Source organism: Bombina bombina, chromosome 3, assembly GCF_027579735.1.
Source record: "Bombina bombina isolate aBomBom1 chromosome 3, aBomBom1.pri, whole genome shotgun sequence".
Taxonomy (NCBI): Eukaryota; Metazoa; Chordata; class Amphibia; order Anura; family Bombinatoridae; genus Bombina; species Bombina bombina.
Window position 1 is genome coordinate 1,014,973,914 of NC_069501.1, and position 26,339 is coordinate 1,015,000,252.

General features: G+C 36.6%; 1 protein-coding gene across 2 annotated transcripts in view; it reads left to right on the forward strand.

Annotated features, from left to right (window-relative positions):
- Positions 1-440: 440 nt before the first annotated feature.
- The window catches only part of PIP4K2C (phosphatidylinositol-5-phosphate 4-kinase type 2 gamma), a 396,981-nt gene continuing 371,082 nt past the window's right edge, over positions 441-26,339 (forward strand). For both annotated transcript variants that reach the window (XM_053708193.1, XM_053708194.1), the window contains exons 1-2: positions 441-706; positions 13,933-14,030. In XM_053708193.1, the coding sequence (XP_053564168.1) occupies positions 542-706; positions 13,933-14,030 (263 nt within the window). In that variant the 5' untranslated portion in view covers positions 441-541. The remainder of the gene's footprint in view (positions 707-13,932; positions 14,031-26,339) is intronic.

Here is a 26,339-nt window from a genome sequence, read left to right on the forward strand (position 1 = left end):
ACCTAACCCCGGTGTAAACTGAGGGCTACCTGTATATGATTTCTTTCTGTGTGATGATGTGTTATTCAAAGGAATGCGCAACATAACATTTTTCCCAAAGTTTGAAGTCTGCTAAATTGAAGAAAAATTTATATCAAAGTTAGATCTATCCAAACAATTTGTTAAAATTACTTTCGTATTTTCTGTTTCAGTTTTACATGACTGGAAAACCGCGCCTGTGTTGCACTACAAATACTACAACCTGCGTTACTAGGTGTGTTTTGCTTTCCGATTACGTAGATTTACCACGTGAACACTACCTGCTTTAACTAGCAGCAGACATATTTCTTTTGGGCAAAACCAGTTCTTGATAGGGTGGCGCCGTAAAAATAAGTGACCAATGAATGAGCTTGGAGGCGGCAGTGTGTTGCTGCGCAAGCGCAACCGGCGTTCAGGTGAGCTGCGGGGGGTGCGGTCAAGGGGTGGCGGAGGCCAGCCGTGGAAGAGGAGGAGGATCAGGGGCACTCGCCGCTGTCAGTACACCCTGCAACACATACCAGATATGGCAACTGCCTCACAGCCTTCGGTGTCCGCACCTGTGGGAATACTTCCCGCAACTACTGCGAAGACTAAGACAAAAAAGAAACACTTCGTGCAGCAGAAGATCAAGGTGTTCCGGGGCAGCGATCCGGTCATCAGCGTCTTTATGTGGGGAATCAACCACTCGGTGAGGCCCCCTGCTGCCAGCCCCTGGGTGGGAGAGGGGGGCTGCGACTCCTGTAAATATTCTCACCTGGGTATCCCTGTCACTGGAGTGAAGAGTGTACTTAGCTATGTTCTTAACTTTTAATAATCACAGCCAAAGCAGCACAAAAGTGTTGCTGATAAACTTGGAATACAGTGAAAGGGTCCTAAAAATGTAGGGGTTAAATACCCCCCCCCCCCCCTACTGAGTAAAAATGTGGTTTGTTTACATTTTTTTGTAATCATTTGAAACTGTCAATGGATTCAGTGCATTTTTCAGATATGCTGCACTACTCTTCTCTGGCAGTTCAAGGGTTTACTAATTTATGTATTCATTCACATTGTTCTTATATCTATCTATAAGAATGCTAGGGCGAGAAAGGGGGGGAAAAGATGCTATGGTTCCCATATTTATTAAACCCTAAAATGCAACTGCTATATCCAAACATAATCAAAATCTTCTCTAGGAGAATTTTGTTGTAAAAGGTTTCTCAAAGCTGTATGGGAAAAGTTTTTGAAAAAACAAAAAAAAAGTTTTATTTGCTGTGTCTGGAATGACAGGAACAAAACTTTAATTTAGATTAATTATAAGCAATTTCAAACATTACACAAACTCTTTGAAGTGCAATGCTACTGATGTGACACTGTATAAAGAGTCTTGTATCACTGTTAAAGAGAGTTAAAAACATGCAAGTCTTATGTAACAGTAACAGCTTTCAATAAAACCAAAAACATGTTTTTAAAGCTTAGTTTCCAATTTCCTTCCTTCCCATAGTGTGCTTTGTTGAAGAAATATCTAGGTAGGTATAGTGCATCCATCTAGTACTCTTGCAAAACTGCTGCCAAATAGAACTCCAGACATGCGCACGCTCCCGAGCTTATGTCCCTGCTTTTCAACAAACGATGCCTATAGAACAAAGACATTTTGATGATAGAAGTATATCTGACATGACTAAAGCATTACTAGTTACAATTATAAATATACATACAAGCCTAGATCAATACGTTCTTATCCTGTCATAAAAGGAAAAGCATTAGACCCATACATTCTTAACATAATCCCCCTTTGTTATTTTTATGTCTTCCAAAAAAATAAAATTGTTCTCGACTGCACAGCTATTCATGAGTCATAAACAGCCTCCACTTTATTTTCGCTTGCAAAACGTATTCTAAGCAAAGGTTCCTTCAAACATGGGAACATGTAGTAGTCACTGGGGGGTGCAAGATCTGGTTAATAGTTTGAATCTAGCTATGGCAACAAAGGACTTGTGCACTGGACCATTATCTCTGTGAAACAGCACTTTCTGACTCTAATTGCTGCGTTTCTTCTGTTCAATTGCAGTCTGCAATTTTTCAGTCAAGCTGTCACCTGTTTTTGACTTCCAGCAGTGAGAAGTGTCCCAAAATACGGATGCCGTAACCTTGGGAGCACATACTTGGATGTGAAGTTTACAAGAGGGAGGGGGGAGGCATGGTGCTTTATATTTATTTTTTATTCTACTGCCTGATTGTGGTTTTGTCTCAGGATCTATGTGGTGTATATGCGTGACACATCCATAGTAACAAATTGCCTATAGAAATAGTCAGAATCTACTGTATTTTCTGGCCTACAGTCAAAAACTTATTGTAGTTTTCTCAGGTTCAATAGCTGCACTGAAATTGACTTTACAGAACCATATAACCCACCTCTGTAAAATGCAGTTTTGCATATTGTCAGTCTTTTATCACCCATAACTATGGACTTTATTTATCCAGCCCTTCTCCTACCTATGACTGCAGGTTCTCACAAGAGAACCTGCAGTAGCGAATTAGCAAGCAGCGGTCATCAGACTGGTGCTTCCCTACGCTCTGCTCCACCTCTTAGATAGAGAATTTAAATACCCCCCCCGTCTCGTCCGACCGAGGAGATTGATAGCTCATGCCCGCACGTAATTCGCTGTGTGCAGGCAGGGGCGTATTGCTGCTCGTCAGATGAGTGCTCGGATGGACAAGGGGCGAATATGTACGTCCCTGTCCGCCCTTGATTAATAAATTGAGCCCAAGGTTTTTTTGATTTATTTATTTTTTTCTCACTAGTTTTCTTCAGTGGCAACCATGAGAGCAGCATCCTCACATGACTTTACCTAGTTTAAAGGGACAGGGTATTGTAAAAATGTTCTTCTCTTTAATGTGCTCCCAGTGGTCCATATTACCTACTGGAGTGTATTAAATTGTGTACAGATAGCGCTCTTTACCTTTTTATTTTGTCACTCAAAAAAAAAAAAAAAAGCCATCTTTACACTCAAAACAAGATCACTATACTAATGGAAACCCAGTTAGATCTACCGTTTGTTTGTACATTTCTCTATCTTTATATACACTCATCTATTCCTTTAGTAGGAAGCACTGGGTTTTCTACTGTCCCTGTGCATTACTCACATTACCATCTCTTGGTGATTAGGCAGCTGTAATTAGTATGTATGCACTATTCATTCATTTATCTGTCAAACTTGTGTATGGAATGTACACATAAAATGTACAGTGGCTATGTATGGTAAAGATGCAGAACTCAGATTTTCTTTTTTTAAATATCAATATTTGAATTACAGCTCCAGTAGACTATTTAAAGTGGCACAAAACCCATTTTTTGTTTTGTGATTCAGATAGAGCATACAACTTAAAAAACAACTTCTCAATTAAAGGGACATTAAACTGCTGTGCACAACTACAAAATAGTAACTACTCACTTTTATTGCATTTCATCCTGTTCCTGTAGCTCTTACAAAAACAAACCAGTTTTCCTATAGCCAGATACTGAAGCTCTTTCATGCACACTAACCTGAAGCACATTATACAGCTGTAAATAATTGTGCAACATTACTGATCTGTGAGTGTGCACAGCTTCTGTCACAGGCTGTGAGAATACCTGAGCTTCAAGATGGCGCTGTCGAGTATGAAGGGGCGGAGCTTCAGTATCTGGCACCTTTAAGATATTAAAACAGAAAAACTGATTTGTAAAGAGCTGCCGGAACATATCTTATTTTGTAGTTGTGCACAGCAGTTTAATGTCCCTTTAATTCCTATTATAAAATTTGCTTAATTCTCCTGGTATTCATTCTTGAATGAGCAGAAATGCACTACTGAGAGCTAGCTGACAGGTGAAATAAAAAATAAAAGCTTAAATTGTTGAAGTGGGGGGTTCAGGAGGCAACTGAGCTACCAGTGCCCAATCCAGCAGAATATCTATGCAATATATACTCTATTTTGGCCCCCTTTTTCCATAATTTAATTCTGAAAATTGTTGGATTTTCAATTCCTGTTATATATGGAAGTGCAGACTCCAGAATTAGCTTTGCTATATTCTACACAGTTGTTGGTTGCATACTCTAGCGACTTATGTATGACTGTACCTGATTGGCCTCAACAGATATGTAGTGTCCATTGCTTTATAGATAAAATTATTTTACGGTTACTTATTTTTAATATTTAAACAGCTTTAAAAAATAAATTTGCTCGTTATTTTTAGGCTAATCTTTGCTTTATATACATAATTCGGTCTAGCATTTGTTTGTTTAAAATCCCCTTAAATATATGTAGAGTAAAATGATAGGAACCATGACTTCAAATAAGATCCAGTACAATAATTTTTATATATTTCCTCCTCCTAAGGACGTTGATCATGGGATGGTTTTCCATGGCTCCTCAGATTAGACTCTAGTGGCTGTGAAAATGATTAAAATCAGTAGAAGAGATTTCATTTTATAAGGAAGATCTAGCAGTGTGTTTGTATATATGTGTGTGTGTGTGTGTGTGTGTGTGTGTATATATTTTAAGTGTGATTTTGTTATGAGATCTTTTATAAATGTTTATAAGAGGTTTCCATATCTTATTTTTTTTTATTTGCCCTTTTTAGAGTCAGATTGATTAGAATGAAAAATTTCCCTTCCTATATGCACAGGAATGTATGCTTAGAAGCCAGCCCATTTTTGGTTAAGCACCTTGAGTAGCGCTTCTGATTGGTGGCTATATTCAGCTTACATTCTTGCTTTTTTCAAATGCAGATACCAAAAGAACAAAGAATTGACAATAGGAGTAAATTAGAAAGTTGCTTAAAATTGCATGCTCTATCTGAACATTTGAGTTTCATATCCCTTTAAAGGGACACTGAACCCAATTTTTTTTTCTTTTATGATTCAGATAAAGCATAACATTTTTAAGCAGCTTTCTAATTTACTCCTATTATCATTTTTTCTTCTTTCTCTTGCTATCTTTATTTAAAAAGCAGGAATGTGATACATAGGAGCCAGCCCATTTTTGGTTGAGAACCTGGGTTATGCTTGCTTATTGGTGGGTAAATGTAAGCCTCCAATAAGCAAGCGCTATCCATGGTGCTGAACCTAAAATGGGCTGGCTGCTAGGATTTACATTCCTGCTTTTAAAGATAGCAAGAGAACGAAGATTTTTTTTTATAGGAGTAAATTTGAAAGTTGCTTAAAAGTTCATGCTCTATCTGAATCACAAAAGAAAAAAAATTGGGTTCAGTGTCCCTTTAATTAAGCTCCGTGCACCAGCATTTTAAACATTGCTTTTGCTCAGAGAACCTTAGGTGCTTGTACCATCCGGTAATGACTCGCTTAGCAGCTGCAGTATTTAAAATGCTGGTGCACTGAGAATATCTAGCTATGCTTCACATGTGCGTGTAGAGAAAAATGTTAAAGGGAAAGTCAACACCGGACACAACTTAATCCAATACCTTAGATCCAAAAAAGAAGATGCGTCTGCACCGCATCCCATGTTCAATACCTCTGTTATATGTGTAATCATCCAAAGCACATACGATTTTCTCCTGCAGATATGGCCGCCAAACTCCCCACAACGTTACCTAGAACTTCTCATTTTAAACGCATCCGCCAATCAGAATCCAATACTCGGTTGGATTGTTTACACGCGTTCACGGTGATTTGCAGATGCACTTTCTATTTCTGCTGGCGAGCAGACATACATTGTAATGCGCATTAGCAAAGAAACGGCTTCACCGTGAACGAGCATGGAATTTAATAGAGAAGAAGACTGAGGAGGAGGGTGAGGAGTTTGTCGGCCATATCTACAGGATAAAACTGTATGTACTTTGGATGATTACACATATAACGTTAGAGGTATTGAACATGGGATGCGGTGTAGATGCATCTTCTTTTTTGGATCTAAGGTATGGGATTAAAGGGACAGTCTAGGCCAAAATAAACTTTCATGATTCAGATAGAGCATGTAATTTTAAACAATTTTCCAATTTACTTTTATCACCAATTTTGCTTTGTTCTCTTGGTATTCTTAGTTGAAAGCTTAACCTAGGAGGTTAATATGCTAATTTCTTAGACCTTGAAGGCCACCTCTTTTCAGAATGCATTTTAACAGTTTTTCACCACTAGAGGGTGTTAGTTCACGTATTTCATATAGATAACGCTGTGCACGTGAAGTTATCTGGGAGCAGGCACTGACTGGCTAAACTGCAAGTCTGTCAAATGAACTGAAATAAAGGGGCAGTTTGCAGAGGATTAGATACAAGATAATCACAGAAGTAAAAAGTGTATTATTATAACTGTGCTGGTTATGCAAAACTGGGGAATGGGTAATAAAGGGATTATCTATCTTTTAAAACAATAAAAATTCTGGTGTAGACTGTACCTTTAAGTTGTGTCCGGTGTTGACTGTCCCTTTAACACTAAAACTGTGATAACTTTTAATTGTAGCATTTTTGCCAAAGCATGTATATTGCAAATATGTTTCTTTTCAAACATGTAATTTAATCTGTGCATTTAAATTTTGACTGGAATGTCCCTTTAATTTAGGACATTTGAGGATCTTGCTTTTATTTTTTTCTGTACAGTAATTTGATACACAACTGATATTGGATGCAGGTGGAAGGGTTGGAAATATACATTAGAAATTAACAGCTCTATTGAGAGAGATGAGATTTATTAACTTTTTTAGTACAATTAACATTTAAGAGGGGAAAAAATATTTTTTTTTTTACGTCCCATAATAAAAGTAAATATGGCGGATCTAAGTGTTAGTCGATTTTTTTTTTTTATTTTTTTATCCTGGATTATAACATTGCCACTGCTTTCTAAGCATCTGTTATCTCTTGTGATTAATTTCATAAAATGTGTAAAATCTCTAGCAATGAGTTCTTGGCTACGGGAATGATAGACATAATCTGCCTTTTAATCTATTCACAGCTGTTTTGCCACATCCCAAGTCTCCTGTTAATTCAGCAGGATTAATCACGTTGTTTTCCAGACGTTTTTTCAGTGTGACCAAGCAGAAGGGATGTTGCATTTTTTTGTGCTGGTAACAAATAACTGAAAGTCAGTGATGCATAACTGGCAGTTTCCGGTTTTAAGATGCCACATTGCCAGCTAGTTATAAAACAGTTTGCTGATTTTATGATGCATTGTGTTTTTTTCTATTTTATTGCTGCAGTCTGAGATGATGTGATACAGCAATTACAGTTTGTGAATATACTTTACATTGTCCCAAATCTAAAAGTTTGTAGTTTTAAATCATTTAAAATTATTAGGAAATGCAACCTTTTTACATATAGTAATTTCTGCATATTTCATCAGACACTTTTGTGAAATGTAACTTTTCATGGTTGGTCTCTGTTATAAATTTGAAAAAGTGCTTTGCTATTGCATTTTGTGTGTTTATCAGATTAAACTGCCATTACTATGGTCAATGTTTATGTTTTCCAGACGGATTAAAGGGGTGTGAAAGTATAGCTGTATTGTCGCAAAATATGATTGCAGTGTGTTTTAACCGGGTATTAAAATAATAGTTGAATATCAATTTAAAGTCAAGCAACTAAAGCTTTGCTATGACAACCTAATACTCCTCCAATATGCAGCTGATCAGAGTGCATAATCCAGAAGTGTTGAATACATAATTCCTTTTTGCGTTTCAGAGCATGTGCACACATAGCAGTGGATATCAAACATACAGTGGAACACACCTTGTAGTTCCAGCTGTGCATTCCAAAAGTAATTATATGCCCTGCTAGGAAACACTTTCTTGACTATCTCCACAAATAACACACATGCAGGACAGTGGGAATCGCTGGTTTCAACACAGTGATTATTCACTGTAAATCAATATTACATAGTCTGACTTTATTTTAACTATTTGAATATATATATATATATATATATATATATATATATATATATATATATATATATATATATATATATATATATATATATATATATATATATATATATATATATATATATATATATAATGTGTGTGTGTCTATCTATCTATCTATCTATCTATCTATCTATCTATCTATCTATATCTCTAAGTCTAGCAATGCGCTCTGCCTTACATCCAAAAAACGCTGAAAGGAGTAAATATGTAACAAAAGATATCCAGGTACTCAAGCTGTATAAAACTTCCAAAATTTATTCAATCCAAGATAAAAACACTGCATCAGCAAATAAAACCGCTGCTTCAGACTGACACTAGTAGTGTAGACAGCTGGGCAAAGTTGCAGCAGACAAGTTTCGTGCCTTCAGGCACTTGTTCACTGCTCACAGGTGTCCCAGCCTTTTCTCCTTAAATAGGTATATTCTTAAAGGTATATTTACACACTTGTTTAGTCTTCACTATTTCTTATATATACACATTATAGTACATCATATTACAGAACAATTAGAAAATATAGATCAATATAATTCACATATATGAATTCATACCTGGGTACAGTATAATTAAAGTTAAGTTGATATATACATGGACAATTGATAACCTAAGGAATTTTATCCTACTTCAGTTTCCATATATTTATAATCAATTTATTTACTCATTTATTTACCTAATAGATACCCTCCATATTTGGAATAAATAAAAACCTATATTTTTCAATAAGGGGCTAAACATATAAATCTATGTCTCTCCTGAAATTCAAGCCATGTGGAATTGTGGTTTTTAACGTAAAAATCCAAAATATTTCTCTTGTACCCAGCTTTGCCTCTCTATCTCCACCTCTCTTCCACATAGGTGCATGATCTGATGCTTGAACCATTAGCAGATTGGAATTAGAGTTATGAAACTCCCGGAAATGTCTTGCTATGGTTGTGTCAGATTCAATATCTTCTATTGACCTGATATGGGATAGGAATCTATCTTTCAAAGATCTTAGTTTTTCCTACGTACTGCTTAGAGCACCTCCTACAGGTCAATAGATATATTACATGTGTAGTATTGCAGTTTGTACAAAAATTAATTTTATATGTTTTATGAGTATATGAGGAAACAAAGCAATCTCCTTCAGCAACATAGTTGCATGTTTTACAGATGTTTCTCCTATACTTAAAGAAGCCCTTTCTTTTTCTCAACCAACAACTATTTGATGTGCGTCCTGAACAGTCAGAAGGGGAAACATAGTTCCCTATTGTTTTGCCTTTTCTTGGTATGAAATCACATCCATCCTGTATTATCTTTTTCAATACAGGATCAGTATAGAGAATAGGGATACATTCTTTTATAATACCACATATCTCCCTGTATTCCAGGCTATATGTTATAAATTTTGGTTTTTGTTTGTTACACTTTTCATCTCTATATCTCTAAAATAGAGAGTCTACTGCTTTGCTGGATTTTTCCAAAATATTGGGATTATAGCCGCTCTCTTTCAGGCGAATTGTAATTATATCTGCCTGTTTATTATATTTTTCAGTAGTGGTACAGTTGCGTTTAGCTCAGGAACCAACATTTCCTCAATTGCCCGATTGATAACATTATTATACCTGGCAGTCTTTACTATATTTATCAAAATTTCTTTAAAGACTGCCAGGTATAATAATATCAATCTGGGAAATGTTGGTTCCTGAGAACCTGGTCACACCTGTGTTTCACTATTTTCCTAAGATCCATAAAGACATGCAAAATCCCCCTGGGCGGCCAATAATAGCAGGGCTAAATTCAGTTAATGAGCCCCTCTCAGACCTAATTGACAGTTTTTTGCAGCCATTGGTCAAAGAACTTCCTAGCTTTATACAAGATACCACATCCCTACTGGTAAAACTCCAACAGATTAAATAAAAGTCGACCTGTAGATTCCTAGTGGTGGATGTGGCCTCATTGTATATGGCTATTAGTCATGAAAAAGGATTACAATCTATATAATACTTTCTTGAGAACCACAGCAGCTATGATGTGACAACTAAACATTTTATCCTGATGTCCATTGAATATTTGCTCACACACAATTTCTTTATGTTCGAGGGGGGTTTCTATCTCCAAAGACGGGGAACTGCTATGGGGGCCAAGTTTGCCCCCTGTTACGCCAATCTCTTTATGGGATGGTGGGAGCGGTTCCACGTCTTTGCGGATGGGAACCCCCTTCGAGAGAGGATAGTCTTTTATGCAAGATTTATAGATGACCTTATCTTCATTATTGATAGTGAGGAACAAGAAACAGTCAGGTTTTGTGATGATCTAAACCACAACAGTGGTATTAAATTAATAGGAGAACAAAACAAAAACACTATCTGCTTCTTGGATGTAGTGATAACAGGTAATGAGGTAAATGAAAGCATTGAAACAGATTTATATAGAAAGTCTACATCAGGTAACACCATACTAGAATAACTAGAATACAAATCATGCCATCCAAGGCATACTATTCAAGGTATCCCAAAGGGTCAATACATAAGAGCTAAACGCAACTGTACCACTACTGAAAAATATAATAAACAGGCAGATATAATTACAATTTGCCTGAAAGAGAGGGGCTATAATCCCAATATTTTGGAAAAAGCCTGCAAAGAAGTAGACTCTCTATCTCGGGATGATCTATTAAAATATCATAACAAGCAGGGATATAGAGATGAAAAGTGTAACAAACAAAAACCAAAATTTATAACATATAGCCTGGAATACAGGGAGATATGTGGTATTATAAAATATTTGTATCCCTATTCTCTCTGCTGATCCTGCATTGAAAAAGATAATACAGGATGGATGTGATTTCATACCAAGAAAAGGCAAAACAATAGGGAACTATGTTTCCCCTTCTGACTGTTCAGGACGCACATCAAATAGTTGTTGGTTGAGAAAAAGGGCTTCTTTAAGTATAGGAGAAACATCTGTAAAACATGCAACTATGTTGCTGAAGGAGATTGCTTTGTTTCCTCATATACTCATAAAACATATAAAATTAATTTTTGTACAAACTGCAATACAACACATGTAATATATCTACTGACCTGTAGGAGGTGCTCTAAGCAGTACGTAGGAAAAACTAAGATCTTTGAAAGATGGATTCCTAGCCCATATCAGGTCAATAGAAGATATTGAATCTGACACCCCCATAACAAGACATTTCCGGGAGTTTCATAACTCTAATTCCAATCTGCTAATGGTTCAAGCAATAGATCATGCACCTATGTGGAAGAGAGTTGGAGATAGAAAGGCAAAACTGGGTACAAGAGAAATATTTTGGATTTTTACATTAAACATGGAAACTGAAGTAGGATAAAATTCCTGAAGGCACGAAACATGTCTGCTGCAACTTTGCCCAGCTGTCTACACTACTAGTGTCAGTCTGAAGCAGAGGTTTTATTTGCTGATGCACAGTGTTTTTATCTTGGATTTACAATAAATTTTGGTATACAGCTCGAGTACCTGGATATCTTTTGTTACATCTATATCTATATCTCTATCTCATCTCTATCGCATTTTTATAACAAGTCAAATACTATAATAAAAACATCTACATAATTACAATATTTTACATAAATTAGTGTTGAAGGACGTTCATCATCAAAATCTTCACAATTCCCTTTGCATCAAAAAACTTGTCAGCACTTGCTTGGATGTGGGGGGAGGAAAGCCAGCCATGGTGTTTCCACTGCTTAGATTGTGCTTTTGTTACTGGATCGATGTGGTGTGCTCACAACTCACCCATAGTAACAAATTGCCTAAAGAAATCATTAGAACTCCTTTTTCATTTTTATCTGAAATGATTGTGAACTCGCCAACGGTCTCTCCTGATCTGCAGGCACAATTCCGTGTACTCGTCTTTCTCACAAATTTTCCAAAACTAAAACGTCCACTAAAATTTACCATACCATGCCTTGTATCATACCTGTGGACACCAATGTTGTGTATAGTCCATCTTCAGTCATCAATATATAAATATAAATGTGCGCATGCACTGATTAAGCAATCATTGTGTAGAATGCTGTTGACCTATAGTGTCAGGGTTCTGGGTCATGCACTCTGACAGTGGAAATCGGAAGTTGTAAGAGTTAAGTTACAGGAATTGTGGGCAAAATATATAATGAAAATATGGTACTATTTTTATTTTTTTAAACACTGCATATAATGGATAATTAAACATTTTGTGCAAGATTCCAAGTGGCGCATTAACAGTTATGCATAGAGTTTACCGCTTGTATTTCAAGTTGAAAGTAAACGCGATCGTTTGCACACAAACATGATGAGTCCTCATAGCTCTGGTAAACAATTTCCTGAAACAAAAAGTGTTACAGAACACATCAAAAATAAATTACAAAGTACAGTTATTTATAATAACATTATCAAATAAAAATTATTTATAAAAAAAATTGTAGTAAAAGGTTATAAGGGCTGAAAGATATGAGGTCTCAAGTGTTAGAAAAGAAAAGGCCACCATGGGCTTTAACACAGGGATACATACATACATATACATGTCTAAATATGTATATATATGTTTATGTGTGTACTTATGTTTTTTTTATATATATATAAAATATGTGTATAAATAATTTTACCAAAATACCATCAGATATATGTAGAAATATGTATTTATGAATGAATATAACATATTCTTCTATGTGAAGAATATTGGAATGTGAAATATTAATATTTTCATGTCGGTTTAGCGCACTTGAGAATATTCAATCATGTTTGCGTGTGATTAGGGTTAGGTTTTTCCCCTCACTCTTTTTTCACCATTGACTTCTTTGGAGGGAATAGGTTATCTCGTATGCTTTTTACACGCATTGGGTTAGCACGTAAAAACAGTTTACTTTCAACGTAATACAAGCGCTACCCAACGGCTTTAAATGCCGCTCCACTTGTAATCTGGCTTTTTATAGGGAATTTAAAGTTTGAATTTAATGTCCTTGAAGACACGTTTCCAACTCATCTTTTCTTTCTTCTTCCTCCAGAAGGGAATACTTTGTCTTACAAAGCTTTCTTCTTCTTGCTGTCTTGTTTGAAGGAATATTAAGGTTAGGGCTAGAACTCATTTGCTTGCACATCTAATAAAATGGCAGCTCAGCATGTTAAGGCACTGTGGCTGAGCTCTGTTGCAACCCAAGGGTTGCAGGTTCAATCCCCGATGAGGTCCACTCAGCCTTTCATCCTTTCGAGGTCGATAAAATGAGCAGCGCCTTGAGACCCTTACGGGTGATTACCGCGCTTTACAAGTACCCAGTACATACATACATACATACATATGTATTTCTGCATATTCTAGACACTCTGTGATGCTCTTATGGAGTGCTAAAATTATGGATTGTAAACTTGTCCCAAACTTGTAGAATACATGCCAGTTAAATTAGTAATTTAAAAAACAAAACAAAAAAAAATAAATTGCAGCATCAAATATTTTCACAGTATTCCACAATGTCCTCTGAAAAAAAAGGATTAAAAACATAATTTTTTAAAAATCGATTTTTACCTCCAAATGCCCTCAGTTTCTGATGCCAGCTTCTAGACAGTCTAGACCAAATACTTATTCTTTATTACTTGTCTGGTATGTAACGTGTTACATACCAGACAGGCATCTTGAAATGTTTTCACATCTATAAGCTTGTAAGAAGTACATTAAACTATTAAATATGTTTGTTAGCACCAAGCTCTGCCCACAGCGTGCTCCTTGTCTATTTAGCTGTTTATGAAAGTTTAGCAGTGCACATGGAATAATCGGCGTGTGCAAGTAGGAAAATGTATTCACAATTCGATTGTTATTGGAGAAACTTAACATACCAAAATATGCACACAATAGGTGGGTGGAGATTGGTGGCCACAGAACACTCCCTAATGTACAAACTTTTCATCCTAAGTATTTTATTTTCATCATCAGCCTCATTTAATCTACTTTGGAGTGAAATAATTATTTCCCGGTTTCGAATAGCAGGATTTATAACAAATCTCTTGTCTTTATTTTCTTTCTACTAGGTCAATGAGCTTAACCAAGTCCCTATTCCTGTGATGCTCCTACCGGATGATTTCAAGGCAAATTCCAAAATAAAAGTTACAAATCACCTTTTCAATAGGTAGGTAGATATACCATTTTCAATGAAAAGAGACACTGGTGAATATTTGTGAAGAAGACTTAACATTGTTTTATATATTTCATATATCAGTGCATGAAACAATTTATATAAAACTTTTGAGACTAGACTGTTTTTGGTATCTGGAAAATTATTTTATGTACTGACCTTTACAGACTATTTTGTAGAGTTATAAGTAAAATAAATATACTGGTTTATATATAGTATATGGGAAAGGTGGCAATGCTGATGTTGTGATTCCTGGTTGAGCCTAAACATAGATGGTTCATTTCCTTTCACTGTGGTACTGAACATTTATTTGTTTTAAAGTTGGACGTTAAAAAATGAAGGTGCTTGAAAAAAACAAACTAACCTGAAACGTAACCCTTTTGATACCTGCAATTTCATAAAAAAACTTTCCCCTAAGTGCCGAAGATTTTTTTATTTATTTACCCAGTGTTTTCCCCAGGACCTTTCTTAGCTGGTGCAGCACCCGGCTGATTTTACTGACCACCCGGTCATTCTTAAGATAAAATTAGCTAATATTAAATATGTTCAATTTTTATTCCATAAATTTAACATTAAATACATTTATTGCATATCGGAAATTATATAATATTTGATATTACACTGACCCCACATGGCTGGAAATATTTTCTGTGGAGAACACTGTTCTAGTGCACTCACTGTTCCTTAAGATATCTGCCGGGGTGCTGCGTAGAAGATATGTAGTGTTACGATCAACCCCAAGTAAGGAAGAAACAGACGCTTCACTCTCCGGTCTTTTGCATAGATTTTTTTAATACTCACGAAAGTATATCACAGCATTCCCAAACGTTTCGACACCCATTGGTGTCTTTTTCAATGGGTGTTTACCAAAATTCTTTGTCCCAAGAAAAGCTCCTAAAACTATTCCCAACCGCTTACCTATAAATCCCCATATGTGCTATCGTCACTTCCGGTGCCACGGAGGCCGCTTGCGCTCGTCACAACTCATTCTCAGCCGCATTGCTAATTACCATAACTCCACCTGCGTGATGACGTATACACACACGTCACCCGCAGTACTCTTAGGCAATGCGCATATCGGGAGTTAGCAAGTCCGAAAGCACCGGACTAACTGATAAAACATGTGCTCTAAAAACACAAATATATCTATTATTAATAAAAAGTGTTAAAATAACACTATGCGAGACCCTTAATATATCCTGTTTACACAATGGACCTAATACTAAATCTATTATATATTGGTCACGTTCATCTAAGGGGGTTATATATTTACACATCATATTTATATTCTACATTCCCCCAAACTTCCGTGCTGGCATAACAATTATTCTATAGATAGCAATATAAAAATGGAGTTATTGTTTAATGGGGAAACTTATCATAGTAACATTCATCCCTATTGAAGTAGATTAGAAACTTTTATAGGGCCGCAACAATACACTGTATCCTGGAGTTTCCTCGATTTGGAATATCCTTATCCCATCTAATATATACAAATGGATAATCCAGTCCTTTGAACCAGAGATGACCTAGATCAAACAATCCTAGACATCACCTCAAAGGAAAACATTAAAGTCGAATTGTACATCCAGTCCTTTCGGGGCCACTGTATCCAACCGGTAAATCCAAGAGGTTTCCACCTGGAGGAGTTTGGTATTTCTGTCTCCCCCTCTCCGTACAGGGGGCACATGATCTATAAGTATTGTCCTTAGACTTGCAGCTGTATGTCCTGCCTGGAGAAAATGCAGAGCCACTGGTTGATCCGACTCTCGTTTCTCAATCGCTAGCCTAATCGCATGGCGATGATTGGCCATCCTCTCACGAAAGGTGGTAGATGTTTTCCCCACATACATCAGGGAACATGGACACATCAATATGTAGATCACGTGAGTACTAAGGCAAGACAGCCTATGTAGGATCTTATACTTTCTTCCAGTATGTGGGTGGTGGAAATACATCCCAGTCAGCATACTGTTACACGTAGTGCAGTCCCCACATCTGTAGCATCCCAGTTTCCTTTTTGCATCCAACCACGTCCCTTTTTCATAACACCTTGTTGGGTCATTGTGGACCAAAATATCCTTCAAATTGGGTGCTCTTTTGTATATCATCCGCGGGGCTTTCATACGTGTAAAAGGTAACGTCTTGTCTGAGCTCACAATTTCCCAGTTCTTTTTCACCGACTCTGCTAGAATCTTGGATATGGGGTTGAACGTTGTTACAAAGTTGATGTTGTCACCTACATCTTCCACACTCTTCTTCACACCCTGGGGCAGAAGCAGTGACCTTTGGTCTTGTTGCGCCAATTCGGTATGTACCTTTTTTATCAGTTTTTTTCCATAACCTCGCTGTTCCAGTTTATTAACCATTTCTTCCTCTTGGATCCTCCTCGTCTCCAGCAGTGTATTATTGCGTACCACTCGCGTGAGCTGAGAGGAGACAACTCCTCTTTTTTGATGTTCCGGGTGGTAACTTGTAGACAGCAGTAAGGAGTTTTTGTCAGTAGGTTTTGAATATAACAAGGTAGAGAATTTACAACCCTCATCATCAGTGTAAATTGTGATATTTAAGTCCAAAAAGGGTATACTGTTACTATCACAGGAGTACTTAAAATGAATAGTGAACTCAATATTGTTAAGAGTATCAACCCATTTTTTCAAAGATTCCTCTGTTCCTCGCCATATTAGAAACACATCATCAATATATCTTGCGTATAGCTTGATACAGTCTATCGTAAGAATTTGCATAATCATGGTCTCATACCAAGCCATATATAGATTGGCATATGCGGGAGCCATATTAGAACCCATTGCAGTTCCTGACACTTGTAAGAAATAATCCTTCTCAAATTTGAAAAAATTCTTTTCTAGACAAAAGGTGAGAAGTTCTAGTAGGAACTCAATGGGTGGTCCCACATATGCCAATGAATTGCTCAATATTGATCTAACAGCCTGTATCCCGCCACCATGCGGGATGGCGGTATACAGGCTGTCGACGTCCATTGTGACCAATAGGTCGCCAGGACTTAAGGTTTTCCAACTTAGTAGCTTCCTGATAAGTGATGGAGAGTCTAATATAAAGGAATATGATTCCTTCACAACTGGTTGCAGGTGATGATCTATGAAGATAGCCACATTAGAGCACAAAGAGTCCCGGGCAGACACAATTGGTCTGCCAGGAGGTTTTGTCAGTGTTTTGTGCACTTTAGGCAACAAATATAACACCGGAGTTACTGGAAATGGTGTGGTCATAAACTCAAGCTCATTTTCATTGATCATACCTGACTCAAACCCACATTTCAGTATATAATCCAATTCCTTCTTAAAACCATTCATCGGATTTCCCCTTAGTTTGCAATATACCCTACTGTCAGTCAATTGTCTGTAAGCCTCCTCTCTATAATCAGAGTAGTTTTGTACAGCAATTGATCCCCCCCCTTGTCAGCTGCATGTATGATGATTGTATGATCATCCTTTAGATTTTTAAGAGCCATTCTCTCACCTTCTCGAGAGATTAGGAAATGTTTTTTCCACTTTGGCTTGCTCACACGTGTCACTAATCATGCGTGAAAAGCTGCGAATAGAGGGATTGTTGTTAACCGGGTCAAATTTACTCTTGATTTTGAAATTGCTGAATATGGGCTGTTCCTTATTTTTAAAAAAATCTTTAATTTTTAGTTGTCTCTGTAATTTGTAGGTATCCACACACATCTGAAATTTATCCAATGTTGGTGTAGGTACAAAAGACAAACCCCTATTCAGCAATTTTCTTTCATCCAAACTAAGAGGTCTATCACTCAGGTTGTAGATAATATCTCTTTTATTACTTTTTTCTTTGTATCCTCCCCTCCTTGTATGTGGTCTTGGTCGCTTTGTTTTCCTGGGAGGGTTTTTTTTTTGGAAAACCTGGTACTCACCCCGCCTAAAGGGTGTCCAGTATTATCTTCAGTGTTTACTACCTCAATGTCCCCTTCTGATGTCTCACCCCCACTGCTATCCACAGTATCTGCAATATTTTTATTGTTAAAACGTCTCCTACGTGTATAGTGAGGTCTTTCTTCTTTCCCATAGAGCCATCTATAGACCCTTCTCTCCCTGTAGTCAGTTTCCACAGTGGCTAATTTGCTGTTTTTAAATGTTAATAGATCATTCCTGTACTTATTCACCTGACCCTGCAATTTCTTAACCCAGTCTTCTCCTGTATCATCAAGTAAAACCTGATAGCTCATCTGTTTGGTGGCATTTATCTCTACTCTGATTAGCTGTAATAGTCTGTTAGACTCTTCAATTACTAACAAGATTAAATCGTATGAGCATTTATTAAGTATAGAACACCATTTCTTACAGAAGTCCGGGTTTGACCTACCTGTTGTGGGTACATTTTTAATACGAAAACCACGTGGTATATTTTTATTACGGTGATAGTTTGACAAATATACAGTATGTAGATGGTGGTCTACCTCTCTTTTCTGTAGGTTAAGTAGTTTATGATAGACATCAAGTGGTGTTTCCCCTCTCAGCTCACGCAAATCTGTATTTACCAGGATGTGTGCTGCATCCGCTTCAGTAAAAATAAAGGATTCTCTGTTAATATTGTCATCCCCTGTGTTTGAATAGTCGCTAGCAGTAGCCCCCAGGGTCTCCATGGCATATATCCCAAGGCTATAGCCTCCTCCAAAGTCCAGTACTTTGTCGTTAGGTCACCGGTAGTTCAGTATATTAAGGTACTGTCTCTTTAACACCATATGTGTTTAAAAACAATCACAAGCAGTATTTTCCAAATAAAGAAACTGCACGTGACAAAAAAGCACTTCACAGGTACAAAACAGGTGCTCACAGTTGCATAGTTAAAGTAGTAGCCACAATGTGTTGTTATCAATATTATATACAACGATATATGCAGGGTGCAACTTAAAAGGTATTTATGCAGTATCAGTTATAGTGCACTCACTGTTCCTTAAGATATCTGCCAGGGTGCTGCGTAGAAGATATGTAGTGTTACGATCAACCCCAAGTAAGGAAGAAACAGACGCTTCACTCTCCGGTCTTTTGCATAGATTTTTAATCCTCACGAAAGTATATCACAGCATTCCCAAACGTTTCGACACCAATTGGTGTTTTTTTCAATGGGTGTTTGCCAAAATTCTTTGTCCCAAGAAAAGCTCCTAAACTATTCCCAACCGCTTACCTATAAATCCCCATATGTGCTATTGTCACTTCCGGTGCCACGGAGGCCGCTCCCGCTTGTGCTCGTCACAACTCATTCTCAGCCGCATGGCTAATTACCATAACTCCACCTGCGTGATGACGTATACACACACGTCACCCGCAGTACTCTTAGGCAATGCGCATATCGGGAGTTAGCAAGTCCGATAGCACCGGACTAACTGATAAAACATGTGCTCTAAAAACACAAATATATCTATTATTAATAAAAAGTGTTAAAATAACACTATGCGAGACCCTTAATATATCCTGTTTACACAATGGACCTAATACTAAATCTATTATATATATATATATATATATATATATATATATATATATATATATATATATATATATATATATATATATATATATATATATATATATATATATATATATATATATATATATATATATATATATATATATATTGCACTCCAAAGGACTTACTTGTAGATCTACTTTATTTGTGAACATTTTCGAGCCAAACTAGCTCGTCCTCAGACAGACAGAAAAACAACAATTGCATTTCCCACCACCAAGACTTAAATACCCAACAGCCGTTACGTGTATGTTCTACAAATTTGCCACGCCCCCCCTGAGGGAGGAGTAAGCGTGATAATCGGCCGAAAAAACATAATGTTATAAAAAGATCAAATACATCCAAATCAGTGCTATAGGGTCAGAGCGCAAAAAACAGGCGTACCTAAAACATAATAAACGGCAGATTAGTTACAGGGTGTAAAAAGAGACAATGTGCCGTCAAGTAGTAACGACAGGACAAGTAACCATAATACAGAGGAGACCAAAGAACACATCAGCAGTAGCAGAATAAATAAACAAATGTCAGCATGTGCAACATATTAGAGAATAAGTATAAAGTAAATCTGGTTATGCTACTGCAGATGATATTGAATTTATACGATGACCCAATAGGCTAACCTGGCAAATATATACGTCATGGTAACCATTGCAACGATAAACTAACCAGCAATGAAAAAATTAACGCTATATATAAGAAGTTTATATAAACAAATAAATACCTAGGCTGTCATAGTAAGAAAAGGGCTGTGAACACCAACCTCTATAGCAAACATTTAAGCAAGGAAAAGACTTGCGATCATGTGGAGCGAGCAAAACTATCCACCACAGCTGGCATGACAACCGACAACAATCCAGCCGACATCGGCTTAAATTGGGGCAACCAAGACCCGAACACTTGGGGACAGGAGCAGGTGGCATGTCTAATGTGATTGTTAAGCACATTGCTAGGAAAACGGTAAACTACAACAAGCTAAACTGATTGTATAATTTAGGCAGCGTGACAATATCAATGGATCAATGATATAGAACAGAGGGTCTAATGTAGAAACACAACGTCAATACAGGAAAATTAACCTGTAATGTGAATACATAATCTAGTTGTGCTAGTGAAAATAGTGAAGTTATACTAATAAGGATAATAATATTAGTAATAGACAGGGGGGTCAAGCAGTTTGAAGAGCAAAATGAAAAACAGTTGTCTTAATAAAGAGCAATGTTAATTAACCATAGCACACAACAGTAGCACAAATAATCATATTAGAGCTAAAGCTATTTAGTTAAAGCCAGGTCATGGACAGAATGGAAAGTGGCTCTCAATATTCTCGGCAACTGTCCATCAGAGGAATACCTGCCAGTCCAGGTAGGCATTTAGTCCCTTAGGTGTCAAAGTATCAAGCTTGTACATCCAACGTGCCTCTCTTTGCAGTAATAGATTGTTACGGTCCCCACCTCGCGTCAGAGGGGGGACATGATCTATTATAGTATATTTTAAGTCTGCAACGGTATGATGATGATCGGCAAAAGTGTCGTGCTACCGGCTGTTCTGAGGTCCCCTTCTTTAGGGCAGTACGGATGGCTGACCGATGGTTAACCATCCTGGTCCTGAGGTCATCAGAGGTCTTGCCCACATAGTACAGACCACAGGTGCAGTGTAACAAGTACACAATGTAGGTCGTGGTACATGTAAGGCGAAACCTGTGTTTATATGTCTGTCGTCAGTGTGAGAAAGATGTCCCTGTAATTAATCCACCACAGGTGACGCAGCCAAGGCATCAAAATACTCCCACCTTTTTGGTATCTAGCCAGGTCGATTGCCTGTAGGCTTCAATAGGGTCAGTCTTAACCAAAAAAATCTCTTAGGGATTTTGCCCTCTGAAAGCCCAATCTGGGTGCGGATACTCTGTAAAAGGTAATGATCTGTCAGACTTAACCAATTCCCAGTGTTTCTCAAAGACTTTAGAGAGAATTTTTATCGCCAGTAAAGGTGGTTACAAACGTCATCCGTGGATCAGTCCTTGGTGCCTGGGGTTTGTCTGACTTCATAATTAAGGATCTCTGGTTCTCTATGAGATCCTGGGGGTAATCCCTCATACAGAATCTCTGTGACATCTCATCCAATTGTTGAATTTTATTCTCCTCAGAATTAATCCTTACAACCCTTAACAGTTGGGATTTGGGTAATGATTTCTTTGTGGCCGGAGGATGACAGCTGGTGAAGTGGAGCAATGAGTTCCTATCTGTGCTCTTGCAGAACAATGTGGAATGTAACGAACCCTGTTTCTTATATAGTCTAACATCCAAGAAATCCACTTGAGACTTGTCATAGTTCATTTTGAACTGTAGAGCTGGGTTGACCATGTTCAGTTTTTCAAACCATTCATTCAATTCTGTTGTTGACCCTGACCAGAAGAGTAACAGGTCATCTATGTATCTTCGAAAGAAAATAATATTTCCGTCCTTGAAGAGATCGGTACAAAACTCCTCCAAAGTATGCCATATATAAATTGGCGTACGATGGGGCCACACTGGACCCCATCGCCGTCCCGGTAAATATATATCCGTATCAAGAAGGGCACTCTCAGGATTTGTAAGTTCAAATGAAAAAGCTTTATTCGTACATCAGCAAAGAATGACCATTTTTTGCTGATGTACGAATCAAGGTTTTTCATTTGAACTTACAAATCCTGAGAGTGCCCTTCTTAATACGGATCTACATAGTCATTCTCTGAGGATTGCACCCAGGTCTACTACACACCACCTAGGTTTGAGTGCTTAGCCACAGGCTAATCAAGATATATATATATATATATATATATATATATATATATATATATATATATATATATATATATATATATATATATATATATATATATATATATATATATATATATATATATATATATATATATATATATATATATATATATATATATATATTTATATTTATATTTATATTTAATATATATATATATATTTATATTTATATTTAATATATATATATATATTTATATTTATATTTATATTTAATATATATATATATATTTATATTTAATATATATATATATATATATATATTTAATATATATATATATATATATATTTAATATAAATATATATATATATATATTTAATATATATATATATATATATTTAATATATATATTTAATATATATATATATATACACACTGTGGGCAGAATTATTAGGCAAATGAGTATTTTGACCACATCCTCTTTATGCATGTTGTCTTACTCCAAGCTGTATAGGCTCGAAAGCCTACTACCAATTAAGCATATTAGGTGATGTGTATCTCTGTAATGAGAAGGGGTGTGGTCTAATGACATCAACACCCTATATCAGGTGTGCCTAATTATTAGGCAACTTCCTTTCCTTTGGCAAAATGGGTCAAAAGAAGGACTTGACAGGCTCGGAAAAGTAAAAAATAGTGAGATATCTTGCAGAGGGATGCAGCACTCTTAAAATTGCAAAGCTTCTGAAGCGTGATCATCGAACAATCAAGCGTTTCATTCAAAATAGTCAACAGGGTCGCAAGAAGCGTGTGGAAAAACCAAGGCGCAAAATAACTGCCCATGAACTGAGAAAAGTCAAGCGTGCAGCTGCCAAGATGCCACTTGCCACCAGTTTGGCCATATTTCAGAGCTGCAACATCACTGGAGTGCCCAAAAGCACAAGGTGTGCAATACTCAGAGACATGGCCAAGGTAAGAAAGGCTGAAAGACGACCACCACTGAACAAGACACACAAGCTGAAATGTCAAGACTGGGCCAAGAAATATCTCAAGACTGATTTTTCTAAGGTTTTATGGACTGATGAAATGAGAGTGAGTCTTGATGGGCCAGATGGATGGGCCCGTGGCTGGATTGGTAAAGGGCAGAGAGCTCCAGTCCGACTCAGACGCCAGCAAGGTGGAGGTGGAGTACTGGTTTGGGCTGGTATCATCAAAGATGAGCTTGTGGGGCCTTTTCGGGTTGAGGATGGAGTCAAGCTCAACTCCCAGTCCTACTGCCAGTTTCTGGAAGACACCTTCTTCAAGCAGTGGTACAGGAAGAAGTCTGCATCCTTCAAGAAAAACATGATTTTCATGCAGGACAATGCTCCATCACACGCGTCCAAGTACTCCACAGCGTGGCTGGCAAGAAAGGGTATAAAAGAAGAAAATCTAATGACATGGCCTCCTTGTTCACCTGATCTGAACCCCATTGAGAACCTGTAGTCCATCATCAAATGTGAGATTTACAAGGAGGGATAACAGTACACCTCTCTGAACAGTGTCTGGGAGGCTGTGGTTGCTGCTGCACGCAATGTTGATGGTGAACAGATCAAAATACTGACAGAATCCATGGATGGCAGGCTTTTGAGTGTCCTTGCAAAGAAAGGTGGCTATATTGGTCACTGATTTGTTTTTGTTTTGTTTTTGAATGTCAGAAATGTATATTTGTGAATGTTGAGATGTTATATTGGTTTCACTGGTAAAAATAAATAATTGAAATGGGTATATATATTTGTTTTTTGTTAAGTTGCCTAATAATTATGCACAGTAATAGTCACCTGCACACACAGTTATCCCCCTAAAATAGCTATAACTAAAAACAAACTAAAAACTACTTCCAAAACTATTCAGCTTTGATATTAATGAGTTTTTTGGGTTCATTGAGAACATGGTGGTTGTTCAATAATAAAATTAATCCTCAAAAATACAACTTGCCTAATAATTCTGCACTCCCTGTGTGTGTATGTATGTATGTGTGTGTGTGTATATGTATATATATATATATATATATATATATATATATATATATATATATATATATATATATATATATATATATATATATATATATATATATATATATATATATATATATATATATATATATATATATATATATATATATATATATATATATATATATATATATATTATATATATTATATATATATATATATATATATATATATATATATATATATATATATATATATATATATATATATATATTTATTATTATTATTCCCATGGTATTGATCTAGGCCCAATTTAATATATTTCATGAGACTATTTGGACAGCAAATATGTTCATATAAAAAAAAAAGTTAATGAAATGGTTTACACACAACTACTGTGGTCATAAGACAAATGGTTGTAAAAGCTTCTCTGGGATAACCCTTTGTTCGGAAATTGTAGACGTGCATGGCTTTGCCATTGGTTTTTGACAATTAGAAGTTTGTTAATTGCAACTGTGCACCAAACTTCTGAAATTCCTGTCAGTGAATGGGTTAATCCGCTAGCTTATAAGGTTAATATTTGTTTTAGTAAAGGGATTACTCTCCCCTACCCCCGATACCTATCTGATCCCTCCCAAACAGCTCTTTTCCCTCCATCATTGGTCACCACCATCTTAGGTACTGGCAAGACGGTCTGTCAATATGCAGTTTATGTGGTGTTTTTTTTTTTTTTTTTTTTTTAGTTTTTTTTTTAATATTTCTGTAGTGTACAGGTCCCTCTTCAATTGCCCACCTCCCTGATTCTCCCCCAAGCAGCTCTTTAACAACCCCCCCGCCACTGTTTTTTTTCCTTGTTTGTTACTGACACTCAACAAATTACTGCATTGTTTGCTTATTTTATTTTAATTTTATTTTTATCTGTAGTGTAGGGACTCCCCCTTCAAGATCATTTTCCATAGTATAGGGCAGTTCTTGACAAATCTGTTTAACAAATAGGAGCCAGTAAGATTATTTAGGAGCCAGACATATTTTTAGGAGCCAGACAGTTGGATTTGTATATAGATATATGGAGAATAACCCAAACATTTAGGAGCCAGGGGTGAAATTATAGGAGCCAGTGGCACCCCTCCAGCCCATATTGTTCCATCTCTTCTGTACGGAAGGGAACAATCAGTGCTCCCTTACTATATGAATGCTTTTCTCTTCTTCACCCAACTGCTGTCTTAGTTTGCAGCAGGGACCACATCATGTACCTCTGTGTTGGATGTAGGTACTACATCAAAACAGTACGCTGGCAAAGTACTGTGTGACATAGTACTTACGTCCAGTTGGCGCAGGGGGTTAAAAGTCTTGAGTATGTTTATCTGTGGTTGGTTAGTGACAGAAATAAATGAGCTCCTGCACTTGCCAAGCAATTATTTTGTAGAATGTGGTACAGTGACAATTTTTAATACTGCAGAATTCACTCCAGCCTCCCTGATAAAATTGTTAAAACCACAATTTTCAGAGATAAATTACATTTAAAATCAGGCAGTATAAGTGTAAGATGAAGTTTTTTTTTTTTCTGTCCCTTTCTATAAGTACGCAATTTATAGAGTGCTCATTTTTTAGTTTAATGCTCCTTTTAAAAATTAAAGAATTAAAAAAAATAAAAAATAAAAAAATAAACTTGACAGTGTGAAGTTCAATGCAGTGGCAAGTTTCCTTGACTTTTTGAATACTTGTGGCCTGACTCTGTAGAATTAACCTCCATGGAGGGAAATTATCATGTTGACCCTCTTTAGATTTCTTTCAATTCTCTATAAAAGGGTATTGGAACCTGCAAGTCCTGGTGAGCGACAAACAGCCTCTCATAAAATGTAAAGAAGTTCTTGGGACTGTAGTGAATGTAACGGGGAAAAAACATTTTTTTGAGCAATTGCAGATCAGATTGCACTGTTTTGAGCTTACTTTAATGTAAATTCACTTCTAGTTTTGAATACATGTTTTTCTATCAGTGGAAAAGTGCATATTTTGAGACCAA